At 40.9% G+C, this 20217-nt stretch overlaps 1 protein-coding gene across 4 annotated transcripts in view; it reads right to left on the bottom strand.

The window, feature by feature from the left end:
- The window catches only part of LOC111250307 (uncharacterized), a 54543-nt gene that overhangs the window by 13164 nt on the left and 21162 nt on the right, over nucleotides 1-20217 (bottom strand). The window contains exon 1 of one of the 4 annotated variants that reach the window (XR_015326328.1): nucleotides 14940-15693. The exons of 2 other annotated variants lie outside the window; for them this stretch is intronic. Coding sequence is in view for 1 of the 2 variants with exons in the window: in XM_086986987.1 (XP_086843113.1) it covers nucleotides 3712-3829 (118 nt within the window). In the remaining variant the exon portion in view is untranslated. Of the gene's footprint in view, nucleotides 1-1320; nucleotides 3830-14939; nucleotides 15694-20217 lie in introns of those variants that run through there. One more of the 4 variants, XM_086986987.1, reaches the window with a different exon arrangement.

The following is a 20217-nucleotide window of genomic DNA, read 5'->3' as shown; positions in this document are numbered from 1 at the left end:
TTTGCTCAGTTATTATTTAACAATAACATGCATTTGGTGTGTTGAATTGTAAATATACAGGTGAATTTGCATATCCTAGGTAGGCGGAGGAATAGGCAACTGCAATAGAGTTTATCATGGCTTCACGACGAGATGAAAACAAATTAACGGAGCGGCCTGAAACGGTGCGCTTCAGAAGAGCCGGCCGGCCGTCCGAGATATTTCTCCAGTCTTTTTTTGTCAAAGGATGTACGTTTTTGCGATACGATGGCGTTGCCTGTTAAACTGGCAAATAGTAAAAGGACACAAAGTACTTACAGAGTTATAAAGCTACTTTGGATGAAACTGTCCCAAGGATGGCGCCCATATTAATAGAACAAAGTAATCTCCAGCCACAGTTTCCGATGAAAACCATTAAACGTTAGAGATCTAAAAATTGTGTCTATTAGGGTTCGCCTTATTCGTAGGACGCTGCACAATGCTGCCGGCTGTTTTTATCTAGGTATCCATAACAGCTCGAAAGCTATGGGTCTACATGTAAATGTCTCCCTGATTGAATGGATTTTATCTTTTACTATAAAAAACTATAGAAACTGCAAAGTCGTGTTTTATAAAACACTCGCCAGATTAGAAAAACGCTACGTTTACGGCTTCGGTTATGTTCACTTAATTCCGAAGTACATCTGATTCGAACTATGTAACACGAAATGGAGTAAGCTAGCCAGACAACAATAAAAAACAATCAGATTATGTAGCTCAACGAATCTGATAAGGATCTCGATGTAGAAGTTTTTAGACTCGTTCTCGTTAGAGTTAGCCCTAATACATACGTGAATATTCATCATCTAGGGCCTGATATTAACCCGTACGAGGATTATAAGGGCCGACACTGTACTCTGATCAAAGCAAATGGCCTTCGAAAAATCACCGCATATTGAGTCGAACTAACCGATCTGCACCGAGTCTGAATCTCCTCATAGTAGTTATTCGTTAGCCGTTAGGGAATGAACTGAAATGCGGCAAGCCAAGTACCGTTACTATTCATTAATGACACTTCCTGTTGAAAGCTGTAGTTGGTCCGATAGAGGCCCAAGCTGTCTGCTACATAATATCGAATTTCTCTATGGTCTGCCCCCTGATCGCTTTGTGGTAACATACTTCCGTGCTGATTTCAGAGCTGGGTGGGAATTCAGACGTGGACAGTATTTATTTTATGCCGAGAACTAGCTGTATAATGGAGTGTTTAACGGCGGTATCGGGCGTAAAATTCGAAATACTTAAACACCTTAGTAAGTTCTGGTCGCGTGGCGGAACTTTAAAAATGAACACAAAAATTCGGTGTCAACGAACGTACAAACTGAGTTTATTCAGGACACCTACAAAATGTACGTTGGCCTTTTAGCTTTAGCTTGACCTAATTAACCTGACTGTTTGTGTCATGATGACACCTCCTGATTAAGTATGTTATAAAGCAATCCCGCAACAAACTTCTGTGAGCCTTCCTGCTTTGCAACAGTCTGGTGAAACTTAAATTTAAGAGTATTTCTTCAGAACTTTCCCTTCAGAACTTGGCGATTTTACAGTGTTCTACTGCAATAGTCGTTTTCGACCTTATACACGACGTTATACACCTATATCTTAATTATTTGCAAGAGTAACATTTCTTATGCGACCATTTGTATTCCAGAATATATATCATCTCATTCGCCACGCTAATATCAGCTACCAAACTAAAAAAGGTATTCCTACCTCTGGCAGACCAACCTATGCAATACAGAACGCAGTACAAAGCAAACTACGTAATTAGGTCGCCTTGTACAAGTAATTGCTATGACTATAAATTTCACAATATCCTGTTAGTCATTTTTATTTAAAATTTTGTCGCAATCGCAGAGTATATTTTTTATTATCCTCACTCATTATCGAAGAAAATTATAGTCAGTTCTGCTTTCTTTGAAATCGTTTCTGTCTCGTCTGATGTCCTATCCGAGTCCTATGACGTATTCCCAATTGGTGCTCAAAAAACATAAATCGGTAATCAGTAGAGACGAGTTCAGATTCGCTGTCATAAAATTAATCAAAATTTTACTACAGGTAGTATATTTAATACTAATCTTACTGACCCTTTTTGCATACCAACCTCAACCGTCCTCCATCACAATGACCGGTGCTATAAAAAGTGCTTTTTTGCTGTTTCTATGGCGATATGATAATGTTAAAAAATCTAAATTTAAAAAACCAACTGCAGAAACTCAATTGACCGCTGTAAGCATTATTACTAATCATATTATGTTACAAATACAACGTCGACACGATGGCAGGAATATAAGCAACCGCTACAAGCGCCGAAGAAGCCTATAGCTTGTTGAATAGCCTCACTTTCTCACGAAGCTGATAACGTAAACATTTTGTTTATCATCACTGTTGAAGCCAGTCATTTACGTTCTGAGAATGGAAGCTAATCCGTCTTTGACCGCACGCAGCTTCCATATTTGTCTCGCCAAATCAATGCCTTGACGGGTCGTTAACGAAAACTACCCTCGGCCAACCGTCAAAAGCAACTTACGTTTGCGTTACTAACCGGAGTTAGTTGTTTTTTGTTTACAGCTGCACTAGCTGACGGCGGTAGCAGAGAAACGATCAGCAGGCGTAGTTCTTGTAAGCGGTAGAGAAATTTATCGCATTGATTCACCTATAAGACGCAGCGACACGCGTCAGAGCTAACAAGAAAGCCTGTTAGTGTAAAGGCGACGGTAAAAAGAAGAGCAACAGGTAAGTGCTTCTCTCCCGCGTGCGCATAAGATGGCCTTAACTGACTGCCCGTTCATTCAACAACTGCATTTGGCCTTGCTTTCAGTCAACAATAAGCATACAAAAAGATATACAACTATGTCATATAGTTGCCCTGTATATAGTAATACTTTTAGTGTATATGCGCACTATTTACAAGTGTCAAGGGTGGCGTAGGCTTTGGATACTGCAAACATATAGTAACCGCGTTACCTAATAATATAATATTGCTAGATCGAATATAACCGAAATGCAAGGATGACGTGGGGAAAACATGTTTCGCTGTCCCGTACTTCCATCCAATACGATTCATTCACAAAGGAAGCCATTTTGTAGAGTAAACTTTGTTTAGAAGAAAGACTCATGATATCTTCTTTTCTCGGTAGCGAGAAAAGAGCTTTATAAGCTTTGTTTGGGTATTGCACACAAACCCAGACGTTCGGTGATGGTCGAATCTGGATTGTAATGAATAATTTTCCATGTAGGAAGTTTTTAACTACTTAGGAATAATACCAGCGATGAGTCAAACCTCTGGTCAATAGGCTGCATCGGGGAGCAGAGGCGGCAACGAGCGATACGAAAATGATACCTATCGAAACAAGCAGGCACACGACATGATGGAGAAATAGAGGTCAACATTTGTTGCATCGGTACGAAACCCCCCGTACAATGAATAATGTTTTCGGTAGGAACAGACGAACGCACATGTGGTAAAGCTGATAAGGCAGCGGTAAAACTGCTACGTATAGCTTATTATCGCGACTATAATGATGAAAACTCCTACTTTTCACTGTATTGCAATAAAGACATATCTACTAGAATAAGGTCACCCACTGCCGGCGGAACGATCGTTGCATCCACGTAACTACATAAACATGCCCAATGTCTCTCGCTCGTCCGTGTCTGTGATGGCTGGATGGGTGTTTTGTGACAGGTCGTATCCTATGTACAGCTAAAAGAACAGATAAGCTCTAGGTGTTTGCAGGGATGGAGGGGATGTAAGGCATGTTGAGTATCTTCCTCTGCGTATCGAACAACCAGGCCCGTATGATCCGCGTCCCTGTAGGGAAGGGAACATCTTTAGAATGGGCACAGAAAGAAATGGTACGCAGCTTCTCAATGGTTAAATGAATGAATGCCGAATGAATCTATTCTATGTATACGAAGGCCGGTTCACAACGTTATATGTCACTTTTTATATGCTAATTCGTATGATGCGTTTTTACGAATCTCCCGATTTCTTATTTCTTCCCTCAGGAGAACAACAAACCATTCTCAAGGAAATAGATGAGGTGTGCATTCGTTCAAATATATGCAGTGACTCATAACGGCGACTTGCAAGTACACGCAGAAATAGCTATGTTTGCTAGGGTGCTCTTGCACATCATGTCGGAATATGTGATTGCGAAGAGCCATTTGCTCCAAGCTTGACCTCAAGGGTTTTATGATGAGGTCTTAGCAACTAGGTGTTCTGTCACCACTATCGTGATCCTCACAAGGCGGTGGTCAACTTCACTTCGCGTTCTAGGGTAAAAAGAGGCCTATTCAAGTGCGTGCCATTATATGCACTCGTAGTAGTAGTTACAGTGGTTCGTTCCGTCAATTTTTACCAATCGTATAGCCAATCGTGCGTTATTAGCACTGTGATTATTGTAGTTACGGCCTCCGAGTATGCTTGGCCTAGTCCAGCAGGCTGACTGACACGGGCGACGCAATCAAGTACCTGAACGCGTCTGGGGCATCTAGTCTACAGGGAGACACAATTTCAAGAACGGTGCAATGGTGTCCAGCCATTATATGAAGCAGTTCTCGACTCTATATCTTCGCTGTTACACGCAGCTGATCTTATGATTGCTAGGTAACGTAAGCACGTAAGAGGAGTGGAGAGAAAAGGTGAACAAAGCCTCATTCGTTCGTAAACAGTTAAATCTCCTATTAGGGAAAGGGACCGAGAATGACGAAGTGCCCTTTTCCCATATCTACCCTTATACACACACAACGCGAAACTAGGCACGTACAACGCCCTGTCCAGGCTCTCAAGTAGCGCTGCAAATGCAAGCGATTGCGCGCATGGTAATTTGTTAATTATTTGCCACCTTTATGAAGGATGCAGCATATGCTGCGGGGCAGGCGGGGACGAACGACAATAACAGCGGCTATACCGGACAGTAAGGATAAACTGGTACTTCGTGTGACTTCCGTCGTCATTAGGGGTGGTGGCCTTAGCTAAGTGAACAGCGAGCACAAACAATGCTACACTTCATGGGGGCTAAGACAGCAGATTGCGGCCAGTAAAATTAGCTCTAGAAAATAGGATACTAGAGGAGAATAAACGAGAAGTTGAGACAATAAGAAAAAAAGGGAGAAATCTTGGTGTAGTAATAGGATAGACAACTCTGCCATCGGCCGTGTTCATAGCATTTCTGGTAGGTAAAGAAACACAATGACAGTACGGCATATTCCCAGCGAACTATGTGCGTACTAGCTGGCTTAAAGTTAAAGCATAGGCTCAATATTAACAACAACAACAAACGCCGTGGCACCATACTGTTACAGTTTATCACAAATATATGCGTACGAATGTTGATTATAAAAGCAAAGATTATTATATTAAAATTGATACAAAAAAAAAACTGATTCCGACACTTCATTAATTCTCCGAACTTCAGCAGTGCCATCATTCGAACTGCAACCGGAGATTCTCGATCTCTCCGTTTGTACTTCGCGGCGTCCGTTATATTGAACGTTTTACTCAAAGACCTCCTCCGTTCCTACCTTTGGGGACCTGCGACCAGCGTTTTGACGTCGATGACTGCAGTTCACAAAGAGGTCCTTTATGTAGCAACGTGCTTACAACATATTAACAAAGACATACTTATATTCAACAAACGGGCTTTCCGAACAATTTTTGTTTTTCCACAGCTCTATAATTCAGTCTTGTTGCCCCTGAATATCCCTTATTGCGCATGAAACCTACCAAACAGTATTATTATATTGTCTAACTGATGACATTGTTTTCCCACATCTCCGTCCGAGTGCCGTTTCTACTTTGAAGGTTCTTTTTGACTTCACCTTCGGGTGACGAGGTAATAGGTTTTCCATATATAGGCGGATATGCCTCGTAGTCGTATGGCATCAACGGTTTTTTTTCGGGCGTAAAAGGCTAATATAATCTAATCTAGGTATATTTCCGGGATCTTAACGCGCGAAGGCGCTCCAAAACCTTGCTGTATGCCTTTTTGCGGTCTTGTGTGGCTGCTTGGTTACCGATTACATGACCACTCTGTACTCCCCGCGAAAATGCTCACGTGTTGTAACGACAGGCTCGTCATTTTCGATATTACTAGCCCAATGAGCTCCCAATTTCACACTGAACACCTGTCTTCATAAACACAGTAATTGGCCACCTGCAACGTATATTCGGGACCTCACTCGTACATAATCTGACCCTTAAGACTCGATTTTTGAACATCTGCTGTAGATTGCCGGACATCTGTCTATGTAGATTGAATAGACGAGCAGCCACTCTGCTATAACTCCACGTGGTATTCACGAACCTATTTAATTTTGATAACTGAAAACGTGTACTTAAGCTAACTTCTATGCATTGCGCTCAAAAACATCATAGTACACTATGAGATATGCGTACATGACTGAAGGCGTAGTTTTAAGCTTCGTCCATCTACATCGCTGTCGCTGTTTTTCGTTTCACTGTAAACGAACGTTTTGTTATTAAAGGATAGTGGAAGTCACCAACTCGCTAAACAATTTATCTTTACATAACAGACATGTTCTTGTCCTCGTTACTGGGGAGTGTCAAAGAGGAGAAGCAAAAAACAAATAAACTGTGCCCTGTCGAAGACGCCTAGTTTTGCTTCTTGAAACACTGATACGCAGTAAAGGCATAGCATAAGTCGAGATATCATAATTCACTTTGAAAGCTACGCTTCAGCGTTCTCATTTCAAATTGGACGGTGCCTGCCTGTACGATTGTCCTATCGATGCATACCTCCAGAGTACAACTGCGATACGGTCGACAGTTGGATCAAAAATCACCCTGGCCATTAAGGTTTGCTTATAAAGAGCGATTTGACGAGAGGCGTTGTTTTGATGGCATACGTTGCGTATTTAGCTGCCACGGATTCCTAACTCTAAATACGTTTGCGATGATAAATATAGGGCTGAATTCACACACCGTCTGTCTAGCCTTTGTCACTAGACAAAAGGCGTTTTCGCTTTTTGTATATATTTTTTTTAATTATGCCTGCTTTTTCGAACCATAAACTTTCTCCTAGCGAGAAAGGGGCGATACAATGTGCTTGAACTTAAAAGCACATTAATCTAAAGTTTAATATTAAAGTAGTTTCGTTGTTATGTCTCATGTAAACATAGCTGATTCAAATTTCTGTGCCGAAAACTAACCATTACGACATAAGATTGTCATGCCGCTTCATAGGTCGGTTGGAGAAGCCGCGGCTAGACCTTTAAGTAGAAGCAAGCTCTTGATGCTATATTGGAGAGACGTTTCCGGGCACGGAAACAGGAAGCGTTGAAGATAAGTAAACAAAAATCATTGTCCCTTGGGCAATTATGTTGTTCTCGATGTATTATAAGTAGATCCTATCATAAACGAAACCTTTCTCTTGACGTTATTGCTTGCGTAAGGCTAGCACTACTTTGTATGCTGTATATATAAGTGCTGAACCCTAATCCGAAGCTGACAATGAGAAGTAGCTCAGTACTAATATAGGCAAATCAAAGGAAGCGCAGGGGCTTCTTAGACAATTATATCTATCCTTGCTACTTTGTGCCAGTGTATTTTTATATTAATTGATTGCGTGACTATAATATTCTTATTGCTGTAAACGAATTACGTATAACAAAATCAATCTATTAGCTCTAATGAACTGCAGCATCTCGTGCTATTGGGCAAGATCCTGATACAAACGCAATAGTGGTAGGATCTCTTGTCTAGCAAATCTGTAGACACAATAAACTTTTCTGTTTACTAGGTTTACACCTATGAGTTGCCGGTATTCATTGGAATCGGAAAGCGTTTTAGATTCATGGAAGTCATACTTTGCAAATTGCGAACACCTCCCAATTGCCAAATGACTCCTTTCATCATCACGATACTGTTTTTGTTAAGTTGCCATTAACACTCTTGCATTGCGTCTGTCCACATTGTTTGCCGCGCAGGTCGGCCTAATTCAGGCTCCTTGACGTCAATTCGTACGATGCATAGCGAACGCACACCAACCAAGTATATGTTAATTTTTACTTGATACGCTACGCTGTATGTTTCGAAAAAATTCTGCAATTGCAGCGTACTGCAACTCATCCGAAGACCGGTGTCGTCGCTTTCACTGATCCCAGTGATCAAAATTCTATTGATAATAATCTATAAATAATAGTTCAGGTAATCATTCTTTATCGATATAAGCCTATTGCTCAGAATAGCTTATTTAGACGTAGTAGGGAAGGCTCGCAGGAAGCTTTAGGGCCATCGTTTTTTACAACTCTGGAATTATATGTGTTAACGAAGTTTACAATATGACCTAGTTAGCCGTTAGTCTAAGTGTCCTAGCATTCGAAATTTTGCCTTCATATTAAGATTTTGCTACAATCCAGTTTGTGGGCCATAAAAACTAGGCCGACAATCTAGAAAATAAACAATTCAAATGAAACTGCTTTATTGTGGGTCAATCCGATGCTTTCAAACATATTGATCCTACTTTTAGTAAGAGAATCTGACTTATATGCCCGCTATATTACTGTAAATAGTGTCAGAAATGTAAATGAATAAATAGTAGAAAATGCTGCATATTAATGTTTCTTTATTAGAGGTACGTTGTGAGACTTCTCTACCATATAACTATATTGTAATTTTAGCACTTAGACTTTTGAAAAAAAGTTCAAGTTGTCCACATGGTGGGTCTTCTTCTCTAATTAGAGGCCTGCTCACTTATACCTTAGACATTTAGTTTAGAAAGGATACAGGTATCTTCTAAAAGCTTTTAAACTTAAATTTATAAATAAACTCATGTGTGTATATTAACAAATATATGATAAAAACGCAACTTTAACAAACATTTTTCGTATCACTAAATAAAATAACCAATACGAAGCAGATGTTCATACAGTGTACTTAACGCCCCATAATAAACAGAATTTTGCGATTGCCCATTGCCGATATTATATATAATGCTATAGGAGATGACGAGGTGTGGCATCTACAGAGCCAGACACGTGTCGTCGACTGCGGACGATGATACGAGTGTATTCTGTCAGTTTGCATTGGTATCGTAACTAACTGTAGTAATTTGCGCTTAATATACGCAGTGTAGTACAGGACGCATGGTGTGGGGTGGAGGCAAGTTTACAATAGACGAGGTAGCCAGGACTTGTAGAGAACTCTGCTACTAGTCCACTTTTTTCACCTTTATGTGGTAGCTTCGAAAGGGTACAGTGTGAAATTTTTCAGGGAAGCTGGGGCTATCAGGTGGACAGACGGGTAGAAAACGGTCGAATATAGAAACGTTGCTTGAAGAATCCGAATAGTCTGAACTTTGTGAAGTGGGAAGGAGCAACTTCGAAAATTCACACACACACGCACATTCGAACGCAGGATCAAGACTGCCGCTGCAGTGGCGACGGGAATAAGTCGACAGCCGCCGCTGTTACCTACCCGGCGTGCGGCTTGTTAATAATGTAGTAATAAAAGAAACGTCTTAGTGGGGCTGTACAGGCGGTGGTAGCTGCACAATTTGCAGCCAACAACTAGGGCTAACGGTGGCTGCAGCAGCAGCAAATGAGAAAGGAGTACCAATAAACCATGGCTAGGAGGCCATAGGAGGCCCTGTGACAAGGAAAAAATACTATTCTGACTGAAACTGGGTGACGAGAAGCCGCCTGTTCCTTTCGCTTTCGGCTCAGACATCGGCTAGTGGAAAAAGTAAGTTAAGCGGCGGGTTGTTTGTAGGCCTGCAGGCCTGACGGGCCACCAGGCCAAGGAGCCGAGGACCATGGGAACAAGAGCAGACTGGGAGGCTTCGCGGTCTCCAGTAGACAGAACGCTTACTCGTCAAAACGTGACCACCGTTCCTTACTGTGGTCGCTATAGTAAGCCGCCTGGGAGTTTCGGACCAAAATCAAGTCGAAGAAAAGACAGTTGTGAAAGTCGCCAGCCTGTCTTTTCGGTTCGTTTGCCTGATGCCATGATGAATTGGGTGTTTAATGTGTTCTCGAAACTCCGAGCGCCATAAATGCTCATCTTCGTGTTAGTCATTTACTTGTTCTCATTTCACGACAAACTGCGGAACTCAGCAACTCGATTCTCGCATTCAATTTTTAGAGACGTCTTTCCAGAGAATCCTTCCATTCGGCTTCGTGCAATTCTCCGATGGGATCCGCAAAAATAGCTAAGATAGCTCAGCGATAGGAAGTCCAGATAGGACCTGGGCTAGACTGTCACAATTCGCTAAAGCAAAAGTAATAAAAGTGAAAGCGTAACAGGAGCAGTAGCCATAGCCGAAACAATAACTACGTGCCGTATAAATAGAAAACCCATTTGAGGTGAGTGGTTCTACAACAAGCGGACGAGCAGAACGGGAACGAACTACTTTGAAAGAGTAGTAGCGAGAGCAGCAGAAGACTGTAGAAGCAGCTGGCTTGAACTGAAATTAATTTATGCAAACTATCAGAAAGATATGTAGTGCGTGAATTAGCCCTTGGATATGTTTGCCTAGGGCTTACATGATAATATATTATCCACCTCAAGTTAATCGTTGTAGTATCCGCCCAATTTCAGTTGTTTAGGGGTTGGGCAATAATAAATAATGCAGATTTTCGATAGAGGAACCCTTTCAAGTTTGAGATCTATTCACCGTGGGTATATAGATGGCAGCAGAGCAAACCTGCGGTGGACATATTACCATTTTACAGGAAATCGAGGTAAATTATCTGGTACTAAATCCTGTTGTTATCTTCGCGACAGAGCTACAGCAGTAACATGTTCGCCTAGCACTAAATCTAGGTCCATGTGGGCAGTCTAGGTTCCAAACCGAATATAGACACACAATTTGTTTCGTGCTAGGAAGGACTGCTAGGAGCCCGAATCTGTACTTAACGCTACTGGCACAGGACGTAAAACTTTTTTTTTTCTAGATTTCAGACCACTTTCTATGGTTAGAAGACTATGAGATTAAACGCTGAGTTACCCGAACCGAACAGGCTGCCGTAAATGGCCCGACGAAACTTCTGTCGAGTAAAGTCTAGAAGCAGCAGGGATCAATCCCATGGGAAACCTCGCACTCATTAAGAGAAACGAGCGATGTATATGTTTTAAAGCCAACGCAATCTATTCGATAGAACAACCAGCTTGCCTATGTCCTATTTTCTCTAAAGAAGGATTTGCCTGTAGGAGACATTCGACTGCCAGCTGAATGGTCTGTGCCAGAAGGCTGCCTGAATGTTTAAGAAGTTCAAATACCTTCCGTCTTACCAATTGCTTAGCCTAATGCAAAGGTTCTATTTACTACATATAAAAATTGAGCATTCTGGCCATTGTATGGCGGGTGATGAAGCGACACCATGATATGTTCCAACAAAAGTAGTACTTAAATCAAAGCAAACCTTATCTTAAATGCTCAACAACCGTATTGCAGATTATTATGTCCTTCGTACATACGGCTAGCACTAGACCTCTAATGAAAACAAAAAAAATATGATTTCTTTTAGACGAATAATTTGATTTATGTAATATAAAGGAGACTGTTGAACTGGAGAAAAAAAGACGTTCGTTTCAAACCAATAGAACATAGCAGTCTTCCGAAAGTTTTTTGCAGTTTTAATGTTTAACTTAATGAATATGCCTCACTATGAAGTTCCCGACCAAAATTTCCATTTTTTCTTCTCATACCGACAATGCCACTTTAAAGTACGGTAGGCTAGCCTATTTAGTTCGATAGATTAATGATAAACCCATTATGGCTACTTCACGTTCAGCGTTATTGATTCGTTTGGCTGGGCCATGAAAGTTATTTGGCCAGTCGTCACCAGCCAAACAAAATGATAAACTTAGTCGGGTTAAAAAATTTCTTTCTTCTTTAGAGCTTTATGCTAAACGACAACAGAAAATGCGTCCGCGATACGTGCATCCGAACGCACCTGGCAATGTTACACAACAGAGATGTTTCTCTGTTTGCAATTTTTTGCCACATCGATACGATACCTAGTTGAACCGCTTGGAACAGACTAACAGTAAATATCATATCTGAAAGCGTACTCCGAAACTGGTTACCTTACCCAATTTCCAGCCCTTCTTGATAATAGGAAAAATAATGTAAATATTAACAAATGGAGTAGTTGTAGACAAGCAGCGGAACAGATTCGATGACAGGTTTACCTAGAGGGATTTTATGCTGGCCTGGTAAAGTTTCATCCTAAATTGATGAGACCTTGCTTTCAGCAGAAACAGAATCGTTTGATAACGAAAAGAAATTCTATTTTCTGCACGGTGTCTCTTTGATGAGCAATAAATTGAACCATGGGCATTTGAGGTGGTGACGAAGCCAAGGAAATCTGAGGATAAAACCTTAATTTTACGAATATTTACTAAAGACATATAATAATGCCTCCCTTCCTTGCAGGTCTGTTATTATTCTGTAACGGTTTTATCACCTCTACTCTATTACCCCTATGAGCCGCTTTGCTAAATGAAAGGATAATTCCATCACATCCAAGTAGCTTCGCAACGAAGTCCACTGTATTAAGTAGGCATTCAATAAGAAAAAAAATTCAAGGCTAAAAACAAGAAAATTTAACTGAAAGATGCGAAACGGGCAAAAACCACAGCCGGTGTCTTCGTCGTCTACAGGCAATAGATAGTTTGCTTACTTGGCCTCAGCTGAGTCGACTGCAGCCATTTTGTGGGCGGCAGCTGCATCTCGGTCGTTGAAGTTCAGCAAAGCCACGAGAGATAATAGTCCGATTGGTACGAACTTAATTTTCTCCATTTCTGACGCTAGCTGCGTAACTGTCTCCGCCTGTACTTCGAGACCGGCGGACTGAATTATACACACGTCGTAGAGACCGGATTTGCATTTTGCGTGACCGGAACATTGTACAAGTCGCAGTTGGCGGAATTTGCGGTTCTTATTAAATCTCGTGGGGCAAATGGGTCTATTACCTTTGCCATAGTCATGACTTCAGTAAACTCGTTATACCACCTATTGCTGAGGATTTTGGAAAGGTCTTCGTTCAAAGTAGCTAAGGTGTTTTTTGCGCGTGTGCGAATTCGACCGTTTTTATAACAGCGAGTTATACAAAGGCATGCGTAAATGGAACTGAGCATTTTAGCAAACTTTAACTTACACCTGTAAAACAGCAATACTAAATTATGTATACTTTTTATTAATTTCTATATTTCGCCATTTAGTCACCTTTTTACGTGTTTGCTATGCCAAATGAAAACGAACGAATTTACAGTCGTCCCTTAGTCATCTTAGGTGAAATGTCCTATTTAAAGACAAGCATAATATCAAGGATTCTAGCCTTCTACAGTTCACGCCAATTTTTCAGACAATCTAACTACAGACTAAGTGTTTTACGAAACTGCACTCATTCTATGCTTTAAATTAGATTAAATGTTCGTGTATAGAAGGACCTGGGAAAATAGTTTGCAGGGAATCCAGGCACCCAGTGCAAAACTATGATTTAGTGTCCCTAAGCGAACGTATTGTCAGAGCAAAAGTGTCTTTGATCGACGCTCAGTAGCTATAATCTAAAAGTGGCGAACGGCAAGGTTTTTAGGACGGCATACCTAGCTTTGCAATATACAGTGTCCCTCAGAGTTCATAATCCATCTTTAGCGGAAGCTGCTAGATATCTTTGGTCAAAACAGCTGAGCACGTTTCAAATTCCTTTTATCTCAAGTAGTCAACACTGATTGGCGGGCGTTAGCATGTTCAAGGCGTAGCTTGAAACAACTCCAAAATTAGACCCAGTCTAGACTTTACCATCGCATCAAGCACTGGGGAGTAAATACCGTTCAAACTGATGCTGACTAAACCAATTTCTCTGATTTACTTTCGGTCTACAATGAGTGTCAATGCTGTTTGAGTGCCAAGTTCCGTTCGATTAACGAGGTAACCTCTTCTTTCTGCTTCTTAAAATGTTCGGTAACGTCCCATCTTTCCCATTCTTGGTATATCTACAAGGAATTTTCATAACAGAGCATCAGTCTATCTGGGTTTTAAAAACGTCCTAGGAGTCTTTTCTAACTAATCTTACATCAGCGACAACGCAAAAATGGGACGTAGTTTTGGGTTTATGGTGCCATAACGGACTGATGAATGAAACAGACTCTTGTTCAAAAGCATTATACTAGTTGACGTGTATTACAATCCTCCATTGTACTTATTTGCTCCTGAAGAATTTTCGGTGAAATGGTACAGCAGATGCAAAATGGATAACGTTATACACTAACGATCGTTCGAGTAGATCACCATCTTACACAAGTAACGATTCCGTGTTGTCTACCATATTCTTTTACTTCGACAAAATTACGTCTTTACACCATTGTCTATATGTACACACACCTTTGTTATATTCAAGAGATGCCTGTCCTTATGCATGGTTGACGGTTGTCGGCCGTCCCGATAACATAGTGTATGGGAAAAACACTGTTGACGTTAATATCGAATTGAAAATAAATAAAAATAAGCGAGTGTCTGTTAATCAAATGACACGAAGCCTCCTAAAGCAGAGGATCGTATCGAACGACACATCAAGAGAAGCAAGAAATCACGCCCGCACATTTGTATCATAAACGTCGAAAAGGAGTTTTTCGAATTTTATGTTCAGAACCATCATTGATTCACGCGTCTCATTACCAGTATCGAATGAAGTTCGTCTACGCTCGATTTAAACTTCGACCACTACGTGCGTCTAAACGTGATACGCAAATACGTTATCTTCTGCGCTATAACGGGGACGATTCATCTACGTTCATATCCATTTTCATATATGCACGATAATGTAAGAAGAAGCGATGCAATCGAATAGCGGAGCGACAAATAATCGTTTAAAACGAATTAACAAGACTAAATCATGAACAAGATCGATCTAAAGCGATTCCGATACAACAGCTCTTACGGATCTTAACATACCTTGCCCGGAACAATCCGCTGCTGTGACCATCAAAAAACGCCCTTCATTTTGCAAAACCAAATAAAAGTTAGGTCGACATGATCTCGGTGGCTATAGAAATTAGCCTTTAAATATAGCAATGAAATATCTTCTTGGGCCTTCGGTTGTGATCTTCGAACGAGTATTGCAAGATATAAGTTTGAAGGTTCTCAAGACATTTTTCGCTTGATGGTTTGCATGATTTTCAGCATATCTCCTTGGTGCTGTTTCTACTGATATCCATTGTTTACACTTTTCACTTCGTACTCTCTGAGCCCTTGTCGTGTTTGCCTATTGTATTCCACCAGCTCATCCTAATGTACGGCAGCTGACTTCTTCGGTTAACTGCTGTATCTTTATATTCAAGTTTTGCTTGCTTTCGTCAAGTGTCAACTGCCTGCCTTTAGGTACTTATTCAAGAACAAGCACATTGAATTCGCCTGCGCCTTCTGCCGCTTCCTTCTATCTTCCACCAATTGTGTGCCATTTCTGCCGTCTGCAAAACAGAATTGTTTGCCGCTAACAGCAGACAGCTGTGTCCGCCAAGCTGACATCTGAAATGAAAAATGACAGCTAGGCCCAGATAGCACGAGCCGGTTTGAAGTGCATTGCATAACACCGGCAACAGCAAAAGATAGCTGCTGTAGGGAGGCGTCGATGAGGAGCCTCGGTGGCTGTCCAAGCAAGAACGAGTTGAGATGTCTTCGCACGACACTTAAAAGCTCGATCTGCCTTGCCAGCATCTCTCACACGAGCCCCCCTCCACTGCTTCTACAGCGCGGGAATACGTTGAAATGTATAATTTGTCTTGGTAGGGATGTTTTGGCGGCGGCAGCAGCAGCCGACCACCAGGGGTATTTATCTTGCTATCGCTGAACTGGTCGTACTATACATACGCGTATCAAGTGCGCACGCCTATGTGCGCCGTCGTCTGCGAAACTTGCCAAATCGCATCCCTCATATTTTCATCAGTCCAATAGTTTCATACCAAAACGATTACGAGTTGCTATCCGTAGCGCAAGAAATTTCAGTAGCAAAGACGTTTTTAGAGCTCGGTAGAACGCAGCGTATTGAAACAAATAGAGATTTTGACTTCGACGCTCCTTTCATCTGTGCGATCTTTCTATTTAATTTATTAGACACATCTTTCAGTTTTAGGTAGGAAGGATGTATAGAATAGCTTTGTTTCGCCTACTTCTTTCATTTTACAGCAATACGTTTCTCTAACGTATGGTCTCGTGTTTTATTTTTTTTGAAACCGTACTAAGGGGAGTACTAAAAACCGTACTAAGGGGAGATGTGAGGATGAAGAGAAAGACTCAGATAAGTAAAAAGATGTGGAGAGGAAAAGGGAGATGCAGGTACGTAAACCCCTCTTTGGTAAACCATCGTGATGAAAATGTAGCAATATCCTATTGAATGACAGCATATTGAGACAGCGTATACCTCTACATATCTGTACATTCAATGATTACTTGGTTTCTGACAGCTCGAAAAGCCGAGAGGTAGCGAGCACTATAAGACTGCGAGTCGAAACTTTCAATGTGGGCTATAATAGACCGAGATATTGCTTAAAAGTAAGCTGGACTACCTACCACTCGTGTGAGGCAGTCGATTTTTAAAAAAGACCTTGCCACTACTGTGAAATGTCTTTTAGCATTGATCCCTTGACATACAACAGCACAGCCCTTGATATTCCGTAACTAAATACGTACTCTTTTTTTTACTTTTTTTTACTGATACAAAGCAAATATTAGTAATTCTTTGAAATGACTCTTAATAAGCGGCCATAAATATATAGTATATATATACTAGCTGATTATATACGACTACTAGGCATTCTAATTTCGCATGTTCTTTCAATGCGACATTCCCGTCATCCTATTACAAGATTAAGCCACTTACTACACACTAAGGGCCATGTCGGCGTGCCAAATAGGTTCGAGTCTCGGGTATCCTATCAATGTCTATCTCCAGTCAAATAATTCGAATGTGAACAGCGAGTCCCCGTTACTGATAGGATCCCTCATGCTAAACTTAAAATGCACTTTGCCTTAACGCCTTGCAAACGTCACAAACCTAATATATCTAATTCCATTTAGTTGTATTCTTTTCATTAAGAAAAATAAAAAAGGTGTTTGATAAAATTCTCATAGTACGCGACCAGAGAACTCTCTGCGCAAGAGACGTAAACGGCACTTATGGCAATTTTTTTTCTTGGGGACTACAGGGGCCAGCGACGGGACACAAGGTCTACGCAGATAGTGCACTTAGAAAAAAATACATCATATACGGTCTCCTTCCTTTCCTTTCTCGCCTGTTCAGGCGAACTTTTCCTTTGGACAACGTTCCATCTGGCGATAACCGTATGTCATATTAAGAGCTCCTTCGCTGCCCCTTTTCCTCGTTGCATTACTAAAGGTTTCCACATCTTTTCTTAGGTTTCCATGTCTTAGGACGTAAAAGGTACGACCGTCTGTAATTCCTTCCACTTCAACCGCCTCTAGTCAGCCGAAACTTATCCTGCCTTCAAACACGATAAACGGCAATGGAATTGAAGAAGTGGACCACTTTCGCTAGGGTACTGGTCGACTTAAGGGAACGCCGAGCGACACCAATCCTGACAAACGAATATGGATTTATCATCATTAGTACCCTATATGGTTGTCCCCGTGATAGGTTAATGGGTAGCCTGCAAATCTTAGGGCCACGTTGTGATCTAGGTGCAAATCCGGGCAGAGACACACTTCGTGCCTAGTTGGAAGCCACCCGTCTAATGAAATGTCTAACCGCGATACTAGACATAAAACTCGAAATATAGAGGGAGCACATAATTGAGGACTAACAAGCTATTCCAGCAAGTGTTTATAGTCTTACCGTAGCTTCTTTGACCGTACTCTCGTTACGTACGTTTTGTAGTACTACATAACATTAAGGTTTAAGAGCGATACAGCCATGGTTATTATTTTTAAAAAGTAAAGCATCGCAAAAACGTTAATGACAGTAATAGCAACAGTGATAGAGGGCTACCACGATTCGCCAGTGTATACATATATGTACATACATATGTATTATCTAAACAACCTTTCCCCGTATTGGCGTGTTAAGACACTCAGGCGACCGAAACGTACTCAAGTGGAGTCACCTATGAACTTTCTGAACGTTGTGTTTTTAGCTTACATAACAGGATACGTGCGTAAAATGTACGCGCACTCATCAACTCATTCAATGCTCAACGTCCTCCCAATAACGGACGCACGCTGAAACAGTAGAGACGTCACGTCCTCTCGATCATAACACGCTACTCATGGATTTGCTGTGCTAACCGATGCCGAAGCGGTTACTTTTACGAGAGAGGAAACCATACGGTGTTTGTAGAGACGCAAAATCAGAGAGCCCACACATTAGCGAAATGGGAAAAATAGCTAAGAAAATACACGAATCTGAAGTTACCGCTTGACGCGTAGACGATAAAAGGCAAATCCGCCATTTAGCGCATGACGGCGAGTGCACGCCGTGTGGTAAGTAAAACTCAACAAACCTACGATAGTGGGAAGACGTGTATAGTAAGGTTAACCAAGGTTGGACGCCAACCCAGCAGTTTATAAGAGCAAATATTACCTATATTTCATGGCAAGTCGACTGTTTAGATAACACAAGATTTGGCAAGTATGTATAAAATTGATACGGTCGAGACTCTACCTATTAGTTGTAGGTAGGTGGTGGAAACCGCTACCTAAGGTAAGACACTTCTAATTGGACGGCGCTTGAATTCACTGCGCACATCCCAAGCCAGTTATGAATTCCTCCATGCACAGTCCTAAAGGGTAGGACATTACAATAAGCGAGCTTCCGATATGTTGCTTATTAATAATTATAAATTTCATTTTGATCGTCATTATTATTACTTCCAACTCGCGAAGGTAGAATTGAGACGTGTCCCTTTTAGGATTTACGGAAAGTCGCTTAATTTAAACCGATATGTGTAAAACATTAAATCCGAGTAAATACGCATCCAAAATAAGGCCCAGTAGAAAAATTTCAAACAAACTCTTTATTGGAATAATTGCATCACATACTCTGAATTTGTCCTTAGTAGATCTTTCCAAAGATCCGTTCGCCCCAGCATTAAGGTCTAGGTTGAAGTGAGCCGATTAGCAGTCTGCCTGTTTTTTAATCAATAGTAAACGATATGCACGACGATAATAATAACAACAACAACAACAACAGCAGCAACATAATCCTCACTGTCCCACTAGCTAGTTTATGAGTATGAGAGAACTGCCGTGCCAGAAAGCGTCCTTGAAGAGAAAAGCCGTCATCTCGTCTCCTCTTTGGCTCATAGAACCTTTGGGATAGAAGATTATAGTTAAAAGATTAAGCTGGCAGATGTCCTTAGAGATGAAAATAGATTATGGTGTTTTTTGGGCCTTAATCTTCTCTTCCACGGCACACCGCCCCTTCTTTTTTCCAATAAGCTTACCTGACTTATGTTGTCCCTGCGACAATAACTACTTTCTCATTGAGCTGATTCAATTCACGCGGAAACATAAGGAGACATCTATTTCTTGTCATCTAACCAAGGGAAGCGTTGGCTTGATTACCTCGTAAGCGTCTATCTCCTCTGCCATTCATATTCCATGCGAGGCATAAATTTTTGACTGGTTCGGTCGAAAGAGAGTCCAGCAATGGCAGAAGATGAACGACATAAGCAGTATGCTGAAATTGATTTCTCTATAGTAGCATACTATTGTTGCTTCATTATATTAAAGCATCGGGGTTATATATTTCACAATAATTGTGTTGAAGCTGTCTCTTGATAGATGAATTTAGTCATTAAATTAAAATTAACAAGTAACTAAAAATTGAAATTACCAAGATCTCTCAACAATAGTTTTAGCATATCTATCACAAAACTTTCCAGAAACTGAGGTCAGGGCCATTTCGATAAAACTAATTTTTTGTATTATGTCTCTCAGTATAAGTGTGTCCTTGTTTATTAAGAATTTAGATTAGTAACGCAGTCATTTATACTGGATAGCTTGTTACCAGAATTGAATTATTCTTCCGTCAAAGGATTTTGCTTACTGTTGTATTAAGTAGTTTACCTTCGTATTGGATATCGTGGCTGACAAACCGTTTGTTGAATAAAATCTTGTTTTTTGACATCGACACATAAATAAAAGGAAGCTTATTCTTTTATATTAAAGTCAAATTTACTATTTTTCTACAAGTACAATTGCGGTTGATAATATTTAG

The sequence above is a fragment of the Varroa destructor genome, unplaced genomic scaffold (assembly GCF_002443255.2).
Source record: "Varroa destructor unplaced genomic scaffold, Vdes_3.0 BEIS01000004.1, whole genome shotgun sequence".
NCBI classification, from domain to species: domain Eukaryota; kingdom Metazoa; phylum Arthropoda; class Arachnida; order Mesostigmata; family Varroidae; genus Varroa; species Varroa destructor.
The sequence above is the reverse complement of the archived record's forward strand: the minus strand, read 5'-3'. Positions and strand labels throughout refer to the sequence as shown.